General features: G+C 49.4%; 3 protein-coding genes across 3 annotated transcripts; 2 read left to right on the forward strand and 1 right to left on the reverse strand.

Moving 5' to 3' along the window:
- Window positions 1–2,450: 2,450 nt before the first annotated feature.
- Window positions 2,451–3,358, forward strand: LOC139104325 (uncharacterized). Its single transcript, XM_070659751.1, has 2 exons — window positions 2,451–3,036; window positions 3,237–3,358. Exons 1-2 carry the CDS (start codon window positions 2,451–2,453, stop codon window positions 3,356–3,358), a joined length of 708 nt encoding a protein of 235 aa, XP_070515852.1.
- Window positions 2,988–5,915, forward strand: LOC139104019 (uncharacterized). Its single transcript, XM_070659237.1, has 2 exons — window positions 2,988–4,975; window positions 5,057–5,915. Exon 1 carries the CDS (start codon window positions 4,041–4,043, stop codon window positions 4,590–4,592), a length of 552 nt encoding a protein of 183 aa, XP_070515338.1. The 5' UTR covers window positions 2,988–4,040; the 3' UTR covers window positions 4,593–4,975; window positions 5,057–5,915.
- A 6,743-nt stretch (window positions 5,916–12,658) lies between these two features.
- Window positions 12,659–17,956, reverse strand: LOC139104326 (uncharacterized). Its single transcript, XM_070659752.1, has one exon. It carries the CDS (start codon window positions 17,954–17,956, stop codon window positions 12,659–12,661), a length of 5,298 nt encoding a protein of 1,765 aa, XP_070515853.1.
- Between the last annotated feature and the right edge of the window lie 598 nt (window positions 17,957–18,554).

The following is an 18,554-nucleotide window of genomic DNA, read 5'->3' on the forward strand; positions in this document are numbered from 1 at the left end:
ACTCGTCTACGAGACGCGGTAGCGCGTCGAACCACTCATAATTACCGTTGAGTGTAAACATCTTCCACATGGCGTTTTTGAGCGTGCGATTGAATCGTTCGACTATCGACGCCTTCATTACCGAGTAGGTCGAGTAATGATTGCCGCCGCGTTTCGCGAAAAGTCATTGCACGTCGGCGTTGTAAAACTTTTTTCCCATGTCGGTTTGCAGATTTTTCGGGCATCGCCCGCTTTTTCGCATCAACTCCGCTAAAGCGTCAGCCGTCTCGCTGCCGCCTTTGTTCTTGAGCGGTATCGCCCACGCGTACTTGCCGAGTACGTCGATGACGGTAAGAATATAGCGGTAGCCTCGGTTGAAACGCGCGTACGGTTGCATCTCGACGATATCAGCCTGCCACAGATCGTCATATCCCTTGACCACGACGCGTCTTCGCGGAAAGTTTCTTCTCGCCGGGGCGTGCAACTCGTCAACGAGTCGCCTCCTCTCGGGACCTGCGTCGCTCGACTTGCGCGATCTAGACATGATCGATTCTGTCACTCGATTCCTCCCGGTCGATCAATTTATAATCAAACCCGCCTCGCGCAGTTCCTCGACGATCGACAGAATTTCGTTGTCGTGAGCGTTGTGACCGGCTCGACGCGAAGCATCCAGCAATCGAAGACGATCCACGAGCTCGTTAGGATCGTCCCAGTGCACGTAGTCGATCGCGTGATCGTTTAACGTCATGAGGCGAGGTAATCCTTTACCGGAGCTTTTTCTTCTCGATTTCCTGGCCGAATCGCCTGACAGCAGCGGTGCGATCACCTTCACGTACTTTGAGCCTTTGTTACCCATGACGCGACCGCTGTCGCTGAAATTTTTCTTATGCGCGTTCGTCGCTTCGAGTATGCTCTTGTAGTGACGTTTATCCGCCTCGGTGTAAGCGGTTTCGTCGGGTACCTTCTTGAAAATCAACTCGTACAGACCTTCCGTACCGGGATATCTCTTACCAGCGACGATTATATCGTCGTTTTTATGGTCGAATTCGACATGCTTGTTCCCGAGCATTACTTTGTTCGTGTCAAAGTATATACCGAAAACGTCATCGATATTTATTCTTCTGTCACCGCTCGCCGCTTCCAGATACATCGTTGCCATCGATACGCTGGGCCGCGGCGTCGATACGCCAGATCGCGGTGGTGCGCGTACAAACGAGAGCGGTATCGTGAACCTGGACAACGTGACGGGTCCGGGGACTCACTGGGTAGCGTACGCCAAAAGAGGAGATCGCGTCGCGTACTTTGACGGCTTCGGTCATCTCCGACCGTCCGTAGAATTGGTGAGATATCTCGGAGTCGACGTCTCGTCGATAGAATACAATCGACGATCCTATCAAACGTACGATCAGAGTATCTGTGGACAGCTGTGTCTGCGATTTTTAAGTACGATCGACGCGATTACGTTTAAAAACTGACGTCGCGACATACTTCGCCTCAGTATCGCTTCGAACATGTCGATCACGCTCACGTTAACCGGTAGGAGCAGCGTTTTCCATTCGAGCTACTCACCGGCGTTGGATTTCAGCGACGGTGATTACGAGCTCGGTCTCATGGACTTTGCGACTTACAACACCATACCGAACGTCGATTCTACAAACAATAAATTCTACTACGGCACGGACGGCAAGGAAATTACGATTCCCGAGAGATCGTATGAGATACAGGCAATAGACAAATTTTTGAAACATGCGATGCCGCGACAACGCGACACCGTCGATGGTAATCGTAATGAGAAGAGCGAGAAGAACGATGATTTCTCGATAACGATTCGCGCAAACTTCAACACTATGAAAAGCAAGATCAAATCAGCGTACACGGTAAACTTTTCGAAACCAAACTCGTTGGGGCCGCTTCTCGGATTCTCGCCACACCGCGTACTGCAGCCGCGAAAATGGCACGAGTCCGACTTACCGATCAATATAATCAACCTGAATATTATCCGCATCGAATGTAACGTAACCGCGGGAGCGTACTGCAACGGCGAACGCGTGCACACGGTTCACGAGTTTTCACCGAAAGTGCCACCAGGATATAAGATCACGGAAACGCCCACGCAAGTCATTTACCTGCCGATCATCGTGCGATACGTTACGGATCTCACGATACGCGTCACCAACCAGAACGGTCGACCGCTCGACTTTCGCGGAGAGGAGATCACCGTCAGATTGCACGTGCGACAACAACAACGACGACCACAACGATAACGTGGTATGTTAATACCGAACAAAACGAGTCGCGTTACAACGATCAGTTTCGGTGCTGGTACGATCCAACAGCTTGAACCGCAACAACAACAACATTTCGCTGTAAATAGCGTCGGAAGGATAGGAAGAAGAAGAAGACTAACCGAAACGAACGTTGAATTTCTGAGATCGCTCTGATTTGCTGTGCGAAATAACTTTATCTGAACGATGGCTGACATTCTGAATATCCGAGACGAACCAGTCTTCGACGATCGAATCGTCAAGATCGAGACTCACGCCTACAATCCGTTTGCCAATACGACGTTCGAACACAGTGACGAGATAAGAATACCGATACAGCAGCAAGATCTGTACACGCTACCGCACGAGAGTTTTCTCTACGTCGAGGGAAAATTAACAAAGGGCAAGGTGGTTGCGAGAGCTGACGTGACTCTCGGAGACAACTGCATCGCCTTCATGTTCGACGAGATACGATACGAGTTCGACGGTGTGGAGATCGATCGTAACCGAAATGTCGGCATAACCAGCACGCTGAAAAATTACGCGACTGTTTCGTCCAACAGGGGCGTGATTCTGCGGAACGCGAAATGGCTCAGTCCCACGATCAATGCGAACGGTTACTTCAATTTCTGCGTACCGCTCAACATGCTGCTGGGATTTTGCGAGGACTATAGACGCGTCGTGATCAACGCTCGTCACGAATTGATTCTCATACGAGCGCGCAACGAAAACAATTGTCTGGTGGGCAGTTCCGCGGTCGAGCCTAAGGTTGACTTGCTGAAAATACAATGGCGTATGCCTCACGTACTTTTAAACGAGGTAAAGAAATTGGCGATGTTGCGCACCTTGGAGAGCGGTCGATTCGTCAGTATGGGATTTCGCTCATGGGATCTGTATGAGTTTCCGCTACTGCAACTCACGACCAAGCACTCGTGGGCCATCAAGACAGCCACGCAACTCGAGAAACCTCGATACGTCGTCTTCGCTCTGCAGACGGGTCGAAAGAACATCATGTCCGAGGACAACAGTCGTTTCGACGACTGCAAACTGACCAACGTGAAGCTCTATCTCAACTCCGAGTGCTACCCGTACGACGATATGAACCTCGACTTTAACAAACGTAGATACGCGATTCTCTACGACGCGTACGCGCGTTTCTGCAACGAGTATTACGGCTACGAGTATCTCGAACCGAATCTCACTGTCACGTCGTTTCTGCTCAACGGTCCGTTCGTCATCATCGACTGGCTTACTGTCTCATCATACACGATCGTTTGGTTCAATACAATCCGTTGACCAACGTTGTACGTAAGATCACGTAGAAATGATCTTCGACGTGTGTATGTAAAGCGGTGAATCGACGAACGTTGCGTATTCACTTCCATTCCGTCGTATGCGTAACGTCGATAGAGAGAGAGAGAGAGAGAGAGATTGTCATCGTCGTCATGAAACCATCAAAGTATCAACCGTCTTGTTGGTACGAGAACGCGAGTCGCATGAAGGAAGATAAAGCTACTCAAACGGATCCTAGACCGACGGATCACTTATTGAACAGAGGAATGACGTATCGAGTGACACCCTCGGGAAACACAGTGGTTGATGCATTCACGCAAACGGATAAGAAGTCGCGAACCGAACGACTTCAGGAACGCGTGACGGATTTTGTCTCGAAGCATTTAAAAAAGTAATGCGATTTGGAAAGGAGGGGGAAAGTAACAAGACCAATGAATTTGCTCGCGCGTATTCAGTATTGTAACTTCCTTCGATTGAGTCGCATCGTCAAACGTCATCATCATCATGTCCACACCAACGTTCGTCGATCTGCAAGGTTATCCCATTGGACGACGTTTCGTCGTGAAGGAAGCGGCGGTGCTGCGAGGTGGTGCCGTTTTCGCGCATTACGTCTTTACGACTCCTATGTCGTGGGGTGCAGTATCGCGAGACGACAGACGCCTCGTTACCTGGCTGGTACAAAATCATCACGGCATAGCGTGGGAAGATGGGGACGTTCCGTACAGTCGGACTAAACGCCTGATCATCAGGGCCCTACAGAATGAGGAGGACTGCTACGTTCACGCCATCGTATACGTTAAAGGACTCGAAAAACGCGATTGGCTGCGAGATATGCTCGAAGAGGATTACTACGGCGACGACTATGACGATATCAAATTCTACACAGACAATCTGATCGTCAGGAACATCGAAGATGATTTTGAAAACGTTGAATTGCTCAACGATTTGGACGATTCGAATACTTTCCGCTGTAGAAGACATTGCAAAAATTGCGCCGTACAAAATGTATTTAAATTGTACAATTGGTGGCGTAACCATCAAAATGATGACGTATAATTTTGAATAAAACTTTTTTTTGTATCACATATCTATACATGTACGTCTTTCGATTATTTTACCCTCTCTCCAATCACCCCCTCTCTTCATTACCCTCTCCAAAAATTTTTCTAACTGCGTTTTATATTCCCCCACTCTATGCAAATTTTAATTAATGAAAGAGGGGATTTTTCGCAACCGTCCTCGACTCGAGGTACCCTCAGATCGTGCGATCAGTACATTCTTTGCTTTGGCCGCAGCAACGACTACACACAACGCACAACGACTTCCTCTACGACTACGACTGCGAATACGACGATGTATTACAACGAGAGAAACTGTTACGAAGTGCGTCGAAATGATTGCGGTGCTGAAGCCTCATCTAGCGAGAAAAAATTTAACGAGTAAGTTTTTTTCATTCTTATAAAATTAATTATTTCCAATTAATATATTTATATTCATAATTGCGTTTATTTAATTTCCAGCATCTCGCCAAAACGATACGTGACGCGCTTACTCTGCCGGCGATACCCACTGACTCAAACGGGATACAAATATCTCGAGTTCGGCGTGAACGTTGGTACGCGTTGTTTTGCGGAAATCATCATAGGTGATAATCGAGGAGATGAATTAACCATGTCGCTCGACACCTGGAAAGAACTGTGCGAGCATCGATGGACAATTCTGAATATGCTTCACGATCGACCGAAGCAACCGTACGACGTTGCGAACATAGGTTCGCTCACAGTACGAATTTGCCGCATGAACGAAATGAAACTTGTACGACTCGAATCGATCGACACACGTATGGCCATGACCGAAACTACGTTCACGCGAATGCTGAATTTCGATGATTGCGTCTCTTTGACGTTCAACGTACTTAACAAAGTCCTACCGAAGATCGACGACAAATACGAGCGATTTTGCAAAATCACTTCCGCATCGAGGAATCGCACCGAGGCAGTGAGCGCTATACGCAGCAGCGATTCCTTCGACGAACAACAAATTGTAGATTGCGAACTACTTGCGCTTGTAATAAATGTATAAAAATGTGTAATAAATGTGTAATAAATGTATACAAATGTGTAATATATTGTAACGCATATTCATAAAATAAATATATACTTTTGTAATCGGCACGTATCATTTTTAATCGCTTCTATTCCATCCTTCATTTTATTATAATTGTGAGTCCGCCTCGTTCGTATGCAACATACGTATCTGAGTGAGAGAGAAATAAGATAATAAGGAGGAGCGATTAGCCGGGGGTGTACGTGCAGCGTCACCCGCATTCGAATCGTATGAGCGTGTACTAAATTGTTGATAAACAATAGGCGGCGCGAACGGGTGCGAGCGAAACGGAACGATGGGCGCGCGATCCTTTGCGATCCGCCGCCCCGCCGCTCGCCGCCGCCGACGCCATGACTAAGACTCGCGTGATCACCCCCAACACCCCTCCTTTACTCCCTGTGAAAAAATAAGACACCCCCCCTTCTCCATTTGAAAAAATTCCAACCCTTTGAAATTCGCGATGCCGCAGGAAAATACCGCGGCGAGATAACGCACTTATCTATTTTAAAAAATATCAAATTACGTAATTAAAATATCAAATTTCATAACTTTAATGTTATTGTTATATTTATAAACAATCTGTTCCGAGAATCGCAGACAAAGGAGCGATTCCTGGAAAAACACCCCTCCCCGCGTGACGTCATTACCCCTCGCCTTAGGTCACACGGACACACTAATACGAATTGGTCCAGAACCGGCCTATATACATCTACTTAAGATTAAATGTTTTTATTAAAAAGGGGCCATAGGCCGTACGCGTTTCGAAAGGAGTGTCAAAGCGCCTATTAAGGCGTTGACCCCCGACTCGAAACCTCAGCTCATGCGCCTCCGCCGCAGCGGTACCGTCCCTTCTTTTGGCGGCGAATAAAAGATTTTGCCCCGTTGCATCGTTAGCTTTCCGATTCCAGCTTTCGGACGTAACAATGCAATGATACGTGCTATTTTCATTATGCTCGAAATTCGCTCCATCAAAGTGCATACGATACAGGTTTTAATGCTCGCTGTGGCCGTCACAATGTTTTTCCGTTCTGGCATTTCGATGCCCGTCGTATCGGTCGCTCCCGCGGTTGGCCAACGCTCAGCCGGTAAACGCAGGAATTCCGGCCCGGTCCACCAAAGAGAATCGCGCGCTAGATCCTTTAATTCCCTGCCGTGGGATAATATGTCGGTGGGATTTTCGAATCAACGCCTCGCAGTTGGACACCTACTTGTCCAACTGGAATTGTCCCAATTTTAAAATATTTACAATTTCGTTTCGCGCTTGCTCCGCCTCCGCCACGGTGTCGGCTCCGGTGAGCACGTCGTCTACATAGAAGCTATTCAGAATACGCTCTGATCCGACCGGGTATTTATCGGCGTGTCTCTGCGCCAAGTGTCTTAGACACGCAGTGGCGAGAAACGGCGCCGATTTCGTTCCGTACGTGACGGTCCGCAATTCGAATGTGGTTATGTGTGATCCCGGATCTTCCCGCCACACGATCCTTTGTCTACGGAGATCGTCATTATGGACAAGGATTTGCCGGTACATTTTTACGATGTCTGCGGCAAAGACATTCGTAAATAATCTGAATCGCAGCAAGATTGAGACCAAATCCCACTGGATTGTCGGCCCTTTCATTAACACGTCGTTCAGAGCGATTCCGGTGCTTGTCTTGCACGACGCGTCGAACACCACGCGCATTCATTTCATCGCCCTTTAGAATGCCGTGGTGCGGCAGATATATTGTCCCCGGTCTGTCGAGATCTCGCGCCGGCACCGCTCTTATATGACCCAGCCGCGCGTAGTTCCGCATGAACTCTGTGTAAGACTCTCGGAAACGCGCCTCGCGGGCTAACCGTTTTTCTAAAGTCGCGAATCTTTTTATTGCAATTTTTTGCAACTCTCCCAGAGATTCCGTCATCTCCGTTTTTACAGGCAGTCGCACGAGGTGTACCTCACCATCGCATTCGTTTCCACGGTTTTGTTAAAAAATTCCTCGCAAATTCGCTCGTCCGCTGTAACGCATGGAGAACCAACGGGCTCTTCCATCTCCCAGAACCGTTTCACGCGGTTGTCAAACTCTCGGTTTGTGATTGACGCGTGGAGCGCATCGGCCCTCGCGACGACGCCCGGTGCGCCGACAACTCAGCCGGACAACACCCATCCGAGTCGAGTTTTTTGCAGCGTCGGATGATGCTACGTGGCTCCGATCTGCCCGACGCAAATTAAGCGATAAAGTAATTCCGCGCCAATTAATATATCTACATCCGCGGCCCGGTAAAATTGTGGATCCGCTAGTCTCACCCCTGCCGGCACTTCGATCTTCCCCCGCGCCACCGTGACTGCCGGAATTTTATCCGTGATCTTTTCGGTTATTACGCTGTAACGGTGCACCCGGCGATGCACCGTTCCGGCCACAACATCGGCCGGCCGCCGGACACAACACCGTCCGGCGGGGACCCGGGACGCGGTGCGCCCCAAACTTTATAATATTCACCAGCCGGAATAGAACGGCAGCGTGTAGCCGTTCCGCGGCTAAGTCCATCCGCGGACTTAGCCGAGCGCCGCCGAACCGCGCCGTCAGCGTTGAGGCCCGTCGTTTCCGAGCGCGCCGCGTCTCGGGGCCTCGGCGCCACGCGTCGGGACACGTCACGAATCCCGCTGAGCCCCGGCAACTCTGCGCCGTCACTTTTTATGTATAAAAAATCGACGCCAGGACTCAGCTGGACCGTCCTGATCCGTTCGTTCTCGAGCGAACAATTGATCCTAGAGCACAAACCACGGGGTGAAGCAATCTTCGTCTCGGCCAGGAACTCCTGGCGCTCACGATCCTCTCGTTCCGAACTACGAAGTACGCACGACTAGCTCGTGGGGTGGAGCGCACTTCGCCTCCTTCGAGGATTCTCGATCCTACTTCTGCGTTACTGAAAAGCTCGAAACACGTAAAGATCCCGTCGCACCGTCGTGATCCACGGGGTGGAGTGCTCTCCGCCTCGGCCAAGGACTCTTGGCTAAACGACGCCGGTCAAGGTGCATCCTGATCCAGTGGTTTCCGGTTTATTCGCAATCCACCGAGGAATATACTGTACCGTGCGCATTTATCGAACCGCGCCCATCGCGATCAGTGTACTGCGAGCCCCGCCCGCCGTTCCGCGTCCGCGTCCCGCGTACCGTCGGTCCTACCGAAAGGATCATTACTAGATCTCCGATCCGCGCCGAAAACCGCGCCCACCGTTACGCGACACCCACCGTGCCTAACGTGGGGCATCCGCGACCATCCGCGAATTAACGCCTAGCGCACGCGTCGTATCGATCGCGATCTACGGAACCGACGTACCCGCAGCGTAATTATATTCGCGTCCGGTTTACATCATCTATTGTAATTATCTACGTGTATATATATACAGGGTGTCCCAGACATAACGAAGGATACTGGGAGGATAGATAGAATTGATTGAGACAAGTAGAAAAGTCCAGTACCATTTTGCAAAATTCTCAACCGTTATTAAGAAAAAAATTAAAATGTATAAATTGTATAGGCGTAAGAGCGACAAAGAAGCTACGCGTGAATGAGCGCGACAGACGAATGGCTAAGAATGGCGCCGTCGCTTGTCACGCTCACTCACGCGTAACTTTCTTGTCGCTCTTACGCCTATACAATTTGTACATTTTAATTTTTTTCTAAATAACGGTTGAAAATTTTGCAAAATAGTACAGGACTTTTCTACTTGTCTCAATTAGTTCTATTTATCCTCTCAGTATCCTTCGTTATGTCTGGGACACCCTGTATATCGACGCCGCTTGACCAAGCGGCCGTCGCTGTTATCTAATAAATTGTCGTCGTTTGTTACTTAAATCCGTCTCGGTGCATTCACGACCTATACACTCGAATCCTGCATCCCGACAAGCGTCCCGGGCTCGCTGGCCCGACATTCGAGGCCCGCCGCGCAAGCACGTCGTTTCAACGCATTCTATCTTCTCCGCGAATGCTTCGGTGCGAGACTGTATATTTATCCACGCCGCGCGAGTCGAGCGAGTTGTCAATTTTCCGACACCCGATATTGTGATATCTACCGGGTGTGATTCTAACTTCAACGTGTCCGCCAGCTTGGTTGTCATGAATTTTGCTTGCAACCCGGAATCAAGCAGTGCGCGTGCTGGTCTCTTTACTTTATTTCCGTCGATTATATATATCAGCGCGGTTGAAAGAAAGACCTCGGAGATTCCCTCGCTGACTGCTTCGCGAGCCGTCAATACCGTGGTCTCGCTCGAATCCGACGCCCGATCGCCGATATCCGACGTCGTCGTCTCGCTCGCGCCCAAATTTTCCGTCTGCTCTCGATTCAGGTGCAACATCGAATGGTGTTTTCGATGGCACATCCTACAATTGACTGATGGGCACTGCGCCGTGCGATGGCTAGACGATTGCAGGCAGTTTAAACACAATTTTCTACGGCGTATCTCCGCTATTCATTGGCTCACCGGCATCGCGACGAGCGTCGGACAAGCATAAATTGAATGCGCGCCCCGGCAATACTCGCACGAGATCCCGCTCGCGGTAACGTGCAACGCCCTTCGTCTAGCATCCTGGTCCGTTCTCGGGCGCACGTCGTTACGCCCGCCGGCCAGCGCGTCTCTTCGAGAGACCGATTCCAGCACGCAAACGACTGCATTAAAAAATCCGTGAACTGTTTCATGGTAGGCAATTCCGCTCCCGATAATGACGCGTGCAACTCTCGACTCGTTACGCTGTCAAACTTCGAGCTTAACATATAAATTAATAAATCGTCCCATTGATCGGCGCTTCTCTGCATCGCGACGAGTGCCCGGAGATGTCTATTTACTCCGTCGCACATCCGCTGGAGTTCCGCCGCGTTTTCTTTCTGCATGTTCGGTAGCTCGAACATGCTTCGAATGTGAGTGTATACGATTACGCGCCTGTTGTCGTAACGTTCGCGAAGCATCTCCCACGCGACGTCGTAATTACGTTCCGACACCTCCAACGATTCTATCACCGCTTTCGCCTCGCCCGTTAACGCGGATCGCAAGTAGTGAAATTGCTGGATTTTCGGCAAAGTTGCGTTTTCGTGAATTAGGGTCCGGAATGTGTCGTGGAATGGAAACCATTTCTCGTCACGTCCAGAAATTGTCGACAAAATTAATTTTGGTAAATGGAGTTCCGCCACCGTTCCGATGCCGTACGCACCGTTACCGCTCATCGTCAATTCTGACAGCGACGAACGCGCTGACCCCGGCTCCGCGACCGATCGAATCGCATTCGCTATTTTGGCGGTCAGCGCGTAAAACGAAACGCGTTTTCAAATTGTTCGCGCTCAGGAACCTCCGTCTCGTCGATATTTTCGATAGCCGCCTGTAAATCGTTGAACTCCTTCCAGTAAATATCGAGACGCGCTCGTCTTTCTTCTAATTGAGCCCGCGCGTTAATGTCCACCGCTTGCAAGGAGTCAACGTATTTCTTGATACGCGTGCACGCCGCTGTGATCGTTCCGAGTCGCTTCTTATATTGCAATTTTCATTGCAATAATTTTTTTTTTCTGCAGCCACACATCATTGTAGAGCAAGTTGTTTTGCAATTGCATTTATAAATAATTAAATTTTTATCAAGTTTTTTTGCAGTTTTTTTACTCTTTTTTTTAATTCATCTAATTCCTTTAAGATGTTTCTTTATTTATCGGATTCTTTTTTTCTGAAAAAAATATAAAAAGTGTGGATATTCACTGGTAATCTCGCGTTCGATTTATTCAACGAGGATGCATTATCTTAATAAAAGATCCGATAATAATGTAGAAATTGGATGCGATAAAAATATGAATATTTTATATTTTGATTTTACTTACTTATTTTTATGGCGTGTCTCCATAATGTTTGTAATATAACTTTTTTTCGTTCATTTCGAATAAAAATAAGTGTGTGTTTCGTCGTCACTGACGACTCAGCCGCTCTCGGGGATTTTTAAGGATGTTGGTCCGGTAGAATAATTGACTCCCGTGTTCTTCTCAAGTCGGCCGTTTTTATTGAAGTTGAGCAAGAGGCTCAACGCTCTAGCAAACCTCGTGTGGCCCTTTACTGACCGGCGATCGGCCCGCGTACAATAGTCGGAGATAGTAACGTCGTTGTTAAATAATTTGGCAAACTGGCGCGGTCTCGTTTTTTCCGCTTTTATATGTCCTCGCGCCAGACCTTCCGTTTGCGCCCTACTCCGTTTTTACATATCAAATTTAAAAATGTTTGTTTTTATCGGTTTTACCTTTGTACATATTTTAGCCCGTTTTAGAAATAAAGTGTTTACCGCGCTTGTTTATTTGGACGACGCTCGCTCGTCTTTATTTTTATTTTATTATTTATCTTCGCTCGCTGTTCGAACAACAATACGGTTTCGCGTTACGTTTTGTTTTACACTATACCGAATTCCATCTGTGTTACGAGAAAATGCCAACTAGATTCGGCACCGTGATTCTCGCGTCGGTTAGGTTCACGAGTGGTCGTCTCCGGGATGCAGGTGGAGGAAAATGCAATGACTCGAACTCGATGTTTCAATAATAGAACCGTAACCGTTTTTATTGTGCGTTCCACAAATGCGGAACCGTGGTAACGAGTAGCGAATACAGAAAATTGCGCGCGTACGTAAGCCGGACGTGTTTTTACATAAAGACGGTGTAACTTTTTTCGAGAGACTCTGCCCGGTGTTTTTGGACGCGCTATTTATATTCGATCTCCTTCCTTTAATTTTCGATACATTTCAACGAACTTCTGAGTTCATTGCTCCGGAATTATTAGCTTGTCCTTAAGACGCGTCGCTGTCTATATTTATTTTGCGTGTTTATATCGAGTTATTTCGTTTTCGTCCGCGCGCTTTGTTCCGTCGATCTTTTTTGAACACCCCGCCCGCCTTGAAGGGAATTCCTTCAATATATTACTTTTTTCAGCTCGGAGGCGTCGTGTCGAAATTAATTAATCGTTCAAACAATAATTTTCTTGAGCCCGCTGGCCATAGTCGGATAATACAATATTAACATTATTTGTCGTCTTCTTTGTCGATCGGAAGGATCGCCAATTTTACAATCGGTCTGGTCAGGTAGCCTCCCTTGGTTTTCATCGTGGCTGCTCTCACGATTCCATCCGCTCCTGGGTGAACCTCGCTTACGCGGCCCAGCAGCCACTGCAACGGTCCGAGACCTGGCTGTTGTATGAGCACTAACTGGCCGACTGAGATGGCCCCTGTTTTGTTAGCGTGCCACTTTGACCGCTGCATTAACGTGTGGAGGTACTCCGAACTCCATCGCCTCCAAAAATGCTGCCGCAGCTGCTCGATACGTTGCCATCTCGACAACCGTCCCTCGGGCACCTGTGCTAATTCCTCTGCGGGATAACTGTGTAAGGCTGCACCGATTAAGAAGTGCCCGGGCGTGATACATTCTAAGTCATTTGGATCTGCGCTTAAAGGCGTAAGCGGTCGCGAATTAAGTATAGCCTCAATCTCGCAGAGCATAGTCTGCATTTCTTCGTAGGTCAGATGTGCATTCCCGACAACGCGATACATATGTGTTTTGGTCGATTTTACGGCCGCCTCCCACAAACCACCGAAATGTGGTGCGTGAGGCGGTATGAAACGCCAATTAATTTCGCGTTCACTAAGAAACTCGGCTATCTGTTTCTGTTCCCGTTCGGAGTTGACAAATTCGTATAGTTCCTTGAGCTGCTTGTTTGCTCCAACGAAAGTCGTCCCGTTGTCGGAATATACACATTCTGGCCTACCTCTTCGCGCGATAAATCTTTTAAACGCCGCTAAGAACGCATCCGATGTGAGATCGCTCACAATTTCCAAATGAATCGCTTTCACTGTAAAGCATACAAATACGGCAATATATGCCTTCGTCAGTCTCGCATTTCTACGCTTGCTTTCTTTTACAAGTATCGGTCCCGCGTAATCCACGCCGGTATGTGTGAACGGTCGCGAGACCGTCACGCGCTTGTCAGGCAGATCCGACATGATCGCCTGTGACGTCGTCGGTCGGTATCGGAAGCATTTTACGCACCCCCGCACAACCCCCCGCACCACCGATGAGGCCGCGATCGGCCAAAAACGCTGCCGAACAGCGGCCAATGTCGCTTGTATGCCCGCATGCAGCGTTTTTTCGTGCTCTCTTTGTACCACGCGCGTGGTAAGCACGTGTCCCCTCGGTAGGAGCATTGGATGGCGCGCATCGTACGGAATCGCGGATCGCTTTATTCTGCCTCCTACGCGTATGATCCCGTCATCATCATAAAACGGCGTCAGTGCCCGTATGGCACTTGTATTTCTTAATTCCCTTTTATTTTTTAGCAATTCGTATTCTTCGCAGAATGACCGGCGCTGCACGCTTTTTACTATTATTATCAATGCTCGCCGCATTTCGGTCGGCGAGATTTGCACGGTTCGCGGGCGCTCCTCTTTCTTAAATCGCCACCTTACGCAATACGCGATCACTCGTTGAATTTTATTTAAATTGGAACGTCTGTGCAACAATGTCTGCACGATATCTTCCTCGATTACGCCCGCGGACGCGATTATCGTTTTCTTTTGCTCTGGTAAATCCTCGTCCGAGATAACGGCTCGCTCTCTTTTCGGCCACGAATCCGAGTCAAATTGTAAGAATAATGGACCGTTCCACCAGAGTGGTGAAGTCTTTAACATTTGCATGGTGGTTCCCCGCGATAACAAATCCGCCGGGTTTTCGGCTGACGGCACGTGCCGCCAGTCAGCGATATCCGTCGCGCGCTGTATCTCCCCGACGCGATTTGCAACGAATGAGTTCCACCGCCGCGACGACGAGGCAATCCAATTCAACGTTATCATGGAATCCGTCCACAAAAATAAACTCCGCTTCCGTTCATTGAGTGCCGTACAGATTTTTTCGGTCAATTCAGCTAATAATACCGCCGCGCATAACTCTAATCTCGGTAATGAAATTGCCTTTATCGGAGCAACCCGCGATTTCGAGGCCAGCAAGACGATCTTATATTTCGCGGGTCCCTCCCTTGTTCGCACATACACGCAGGCGCCGTATGCCTTTTCGCTGGCATCGCAAAAACCGTGCAGCTGTAAATTGTGCATGTCCTTGCTCCCCACCCAGCGCGGCACCCGGATTTCTTTTAAATAAATTAATTCTTGTCTGAAATCCACCCATCGTTGGTGGATTTCCTGCGGAACGGATTCCTCCCATCCCATTTGCGTTTGCCACGTATCTTGCATGATGATCTTTGCCACGACGATTACCGGACCTAGCAACCCCAGCGGATCGAAGATGCTTGCTATTTCCGCGAGGATAGTCCGTTTCGTCACGCGTTCCGCACCGCGCCCGGAATTCGCCTCGAAACCGAATTCATCGTTTGCCGGGTTCCACCGTATTCCCAGCACCTTGGGCTCGAATTCTTCCCCGAACGCGACCTCGTCCCGAACTCCGCGTGCCCGGTCGGGTATCAGCTCGTCGCGGTTTGAGAGCCACTTGCTCAATTCAAAGTTTCCGCGTCGCAAGATCTCCACAATTTCTTCGCGTACGCGCTTAGTTTCAGCTAACGTATCTGCCCCCGTGAGCAGGTCATCGACGTAAAAATCCTCACGAATACGTCGGGAGCCGACCGGATACTCCTTCGCGCATTTCTGCGCCAAATGATCTAAGCATTTAGTCGCCAGAAATGGTGCGGACGTCGTTCCGTATGTCACGGTGAGAAGTTCGTACGTTCTCACCGGTGTGCTCGTATTTTCGCGCCATAATATCCGCTGTAAGTGAGTCTGCGACTCATGCACCCGAACCTGGCGGTACATTTTTACTATGTCTGTTGCGAAGACATATGCAAAAGCTCGAAAGCGAATAAGAATAGCCGCGAGATCCTGCTGCACTGTCGGCCCCTTTCTTAGCGCATCGTTCAATGACGCTCCCGTGCTCGTTTTACATGACGCGTCAAACACTACCCGAAGCTTCTTCGTCTTATCGCCTTGCTTGAATACCCCGTGGTGCGGTAAATAAATCGCGCCGGGCCTTTCGATTTCGTTGCTCGCTACCGGTCTCATGTGTCCTAACGTTAAATATTCTCTCATAAATTTAGCATAGGCCGACTTAAATTCCGCGTCTTGATTTAGTCGCCGCTCCAAATTGTACAGCCGTTTAAGCGCAATATCTCGCGAGTTTCCGATAGTTCGAAATGCGTTCTCTTTTATTGGTAATTTTACTATATATCTGCCGGTCGCGTCAATTTCTACGTTTTCCTCGAAGTGCGCTTCGCACTCCCGCTCCTCGAGAGTGCTGCTCGATGCTCCGGATCGTTCTTCGATGCGCCAAAAATATTCGATTTTTTTATATAAATCCGCGTTCGTAACCGTCGCATGCAATGCATGCGCCCGCGCGATTCCCCCTGACGCGCTCTGCAATCGTCCCGCCAAAACCCATCCGAGCCGCGTTTTTTGTAACGTCGGATGTTCTCGCGTGGCTCCGATTTGGCCGATGCATATTAGCTGCCAAAACAGCTCCGCGCCTATCAGCATATCGATTTCACCGGCCTTATTAAATTGCGGATCTGCCAGCTCGATGTTCGGCGGCAGTTTTATTGTTTCGCGTCTAACGGTAACCGCCGGAATTCTTTCGGTAATTACATCGGTTACGATGCATTCCATTTCTTGTTGGAACGCATTTAGTCTGGAGCGTATTTTTAATTTTGTAACGCGTGATGACCGCGTCGTCATCCTTCCCACACCCGATATTGAAATATTCGCCGGCTGAAAATTCACATGTAACGTGCTAATAAACTTTTTCGTTACGAAATTTGCTTGTGACCCTGAGTCTAATAATACACGCGCCGGCTTTCGCGTGTTATTATTGTCGATCACGTGTATTATTGCGGTTGATAGGAACACATGAGCCCGGCTCCCCTCAACCGTCTCGCGCGCGAGCAAGGCCGTCATCTCGCCCGAACTCGCCGACGGGCCCGCCGATCCCGCCGACGCAACCGATGCCCCGCCGATCGCCCCGTCGGTCCCCCTGGTCGGCAGATGCAACAATGTGTTGTGCTTAAGGCTGCACGACCGGCAACCAGCCACCGGACACTGCGCCGCCCGATGGGTGGAGGAGCGCAGGCAATTCAAACAAAGATTTTTCTTTCGGATCTCTGTTATCCGTTGATTTGCCGATAACGCACCGAACGCCCCACACGCATAAACGGAGTGCTCCCCCCCGCAATATGTGCAGCTCATCCTTGACGCGGTTGCGTGCAGCGCCTGTCGTCTGCCGTCAGACCGCGTTTGTGCTCGGGTGTCACTTCGCCTTGGAGCCGTGCTTGGCTCTTTTCGTGCTAACGTCTCTAAAATGACGCTTCGATGCGTCAAGAATTTTTTGAATTGTTTTAAACTCGGCAATTCCGTATCCCTTAGCGATGCTTGCCATTTTTCCGCGGTCACATTGTCTAATTTTTCGCTTAACATGTATACTAACAGATCGTCCCAAGCGTCCGCGCTTCTTTTTAGTGCCTTGAGCGCGCCTATGTGTCGCGATACCCCGTCGCAGATTCTCCTCAAATCCGCCGCATTCTCTCGATGCATTCGCGGTAGCTCGAGGATCGCCCGAATATGCGCATACACTATTGCTCGCCGATCGTCGTATCGATCCTTCAATAACTCCCAGGCCCCTTCGTAATTTGCCCCCGAAACCTCCAAAGCCGCGATCACATTTTTTGCTTCGTCTAACAAAGAAGCTCTCAAATAGTGAAATTTTTGCACGTCTGTTAACGGCTCGTTTTCGTGGATCAGGCTATTGAAGGTATCGTGGAACGTGACCCATTCTTCATATTTGCCCGAGAAAGTCGGTAGATTAATCTTCGGCAAACGCACAAAGGTCAGGGGCTCTCGGCCGCCGCTGCCTTCGCTGCCGCTACTACCCGGAACAGGCGACGGACGGGCCGACGCAGTTCCGCCCGCCGGACGAGTCAATCGCGTCAATTTCGCCCTCAACGAAAAATAAGTTTTTTCAAACGAGTCGCGATCTCTAGCCTCGCGCTCGTCTAGATCCTCAATTCGCGCTTGCACGTCCGAGTATTCTTGATTGTACTCGCCCAACCGCTCGCGCCGCTCGGCTAACTCAAAACGAATTTCATCGTCTATTTCGTCTAACATTGCGTTGCTCGTGAATGTCTCTATCCGTGTGACCGCGGACTTGATCGCCGCACGCTTCTTTTTTAACGACGCTAATTGTTTAGCGGCCGTCGCTGCCGCCGTCGATGCGGCCGTCGTTGCCGCCGTCGCCGCCGATCCCGTCGCCGCGGACGATGCAACGGGTTGGGACATAATGTCAATTCGCGATTATTAAGACAATGGTCGTTATATTACTCGTGAACAATAGCGCAATCGATTCTACTGACTTTAAGCACAGATCCGTACAATTAGGCACAAAATTCAATATAATACAATATCGGTGCAGCTCCTACACAGCTTACCGCTATCGTCGTCAGGCCTCTCAATGATAGTCTCGATTCTCCCGGGCTGGCCCTTGTGGCTCTGTCCAGTCCCGCACTCCGATCTTAACGTCGCAGCCGCACTCCGTGGTCGAATGGTCACCTTGTCGCTGCTCGCCCTTGCCGAACTGTAGATCCGGCTCGAAGGACCAATGTTACGAGAAAATGCCAACTAGATTCGGCACCGTGATTCTCGCGTCGGTTAGGTTCACGAGTGGTCGTCTCCGGGATGCAGGTGGAGGAAAATGCAATGACTCGAACTCGATGTTTCAATAATAGAACCGTAACCGTTTTTATTGTGCGTTCCACAAATGCGGAACCGTGGTAACGAGTAGCGAATACAGAAAATTGCGCGCGTACGTAAGCCGGACGTGTTTTTACATAAAGACGGTGTAACTTTTTTCGAGAGACTCTGCCCGGTGTTTTTGGAC

This window comes from Cardiocondyla obscurior, linkage group LG07, assembly GCF_019399895.1.
Source record: "Cardiocondyla obscurior isolate alpha-2009 linkage group LG07, Cobs3.1, whole genome shotgun sequence".
Taxonomy (NCBI): Eukaryota; Metazoa; Arthropoda; class Insecta; order Hymenoptera; family Formicidae; genus Cardiocondyla; species Cardiocondyla obscurior.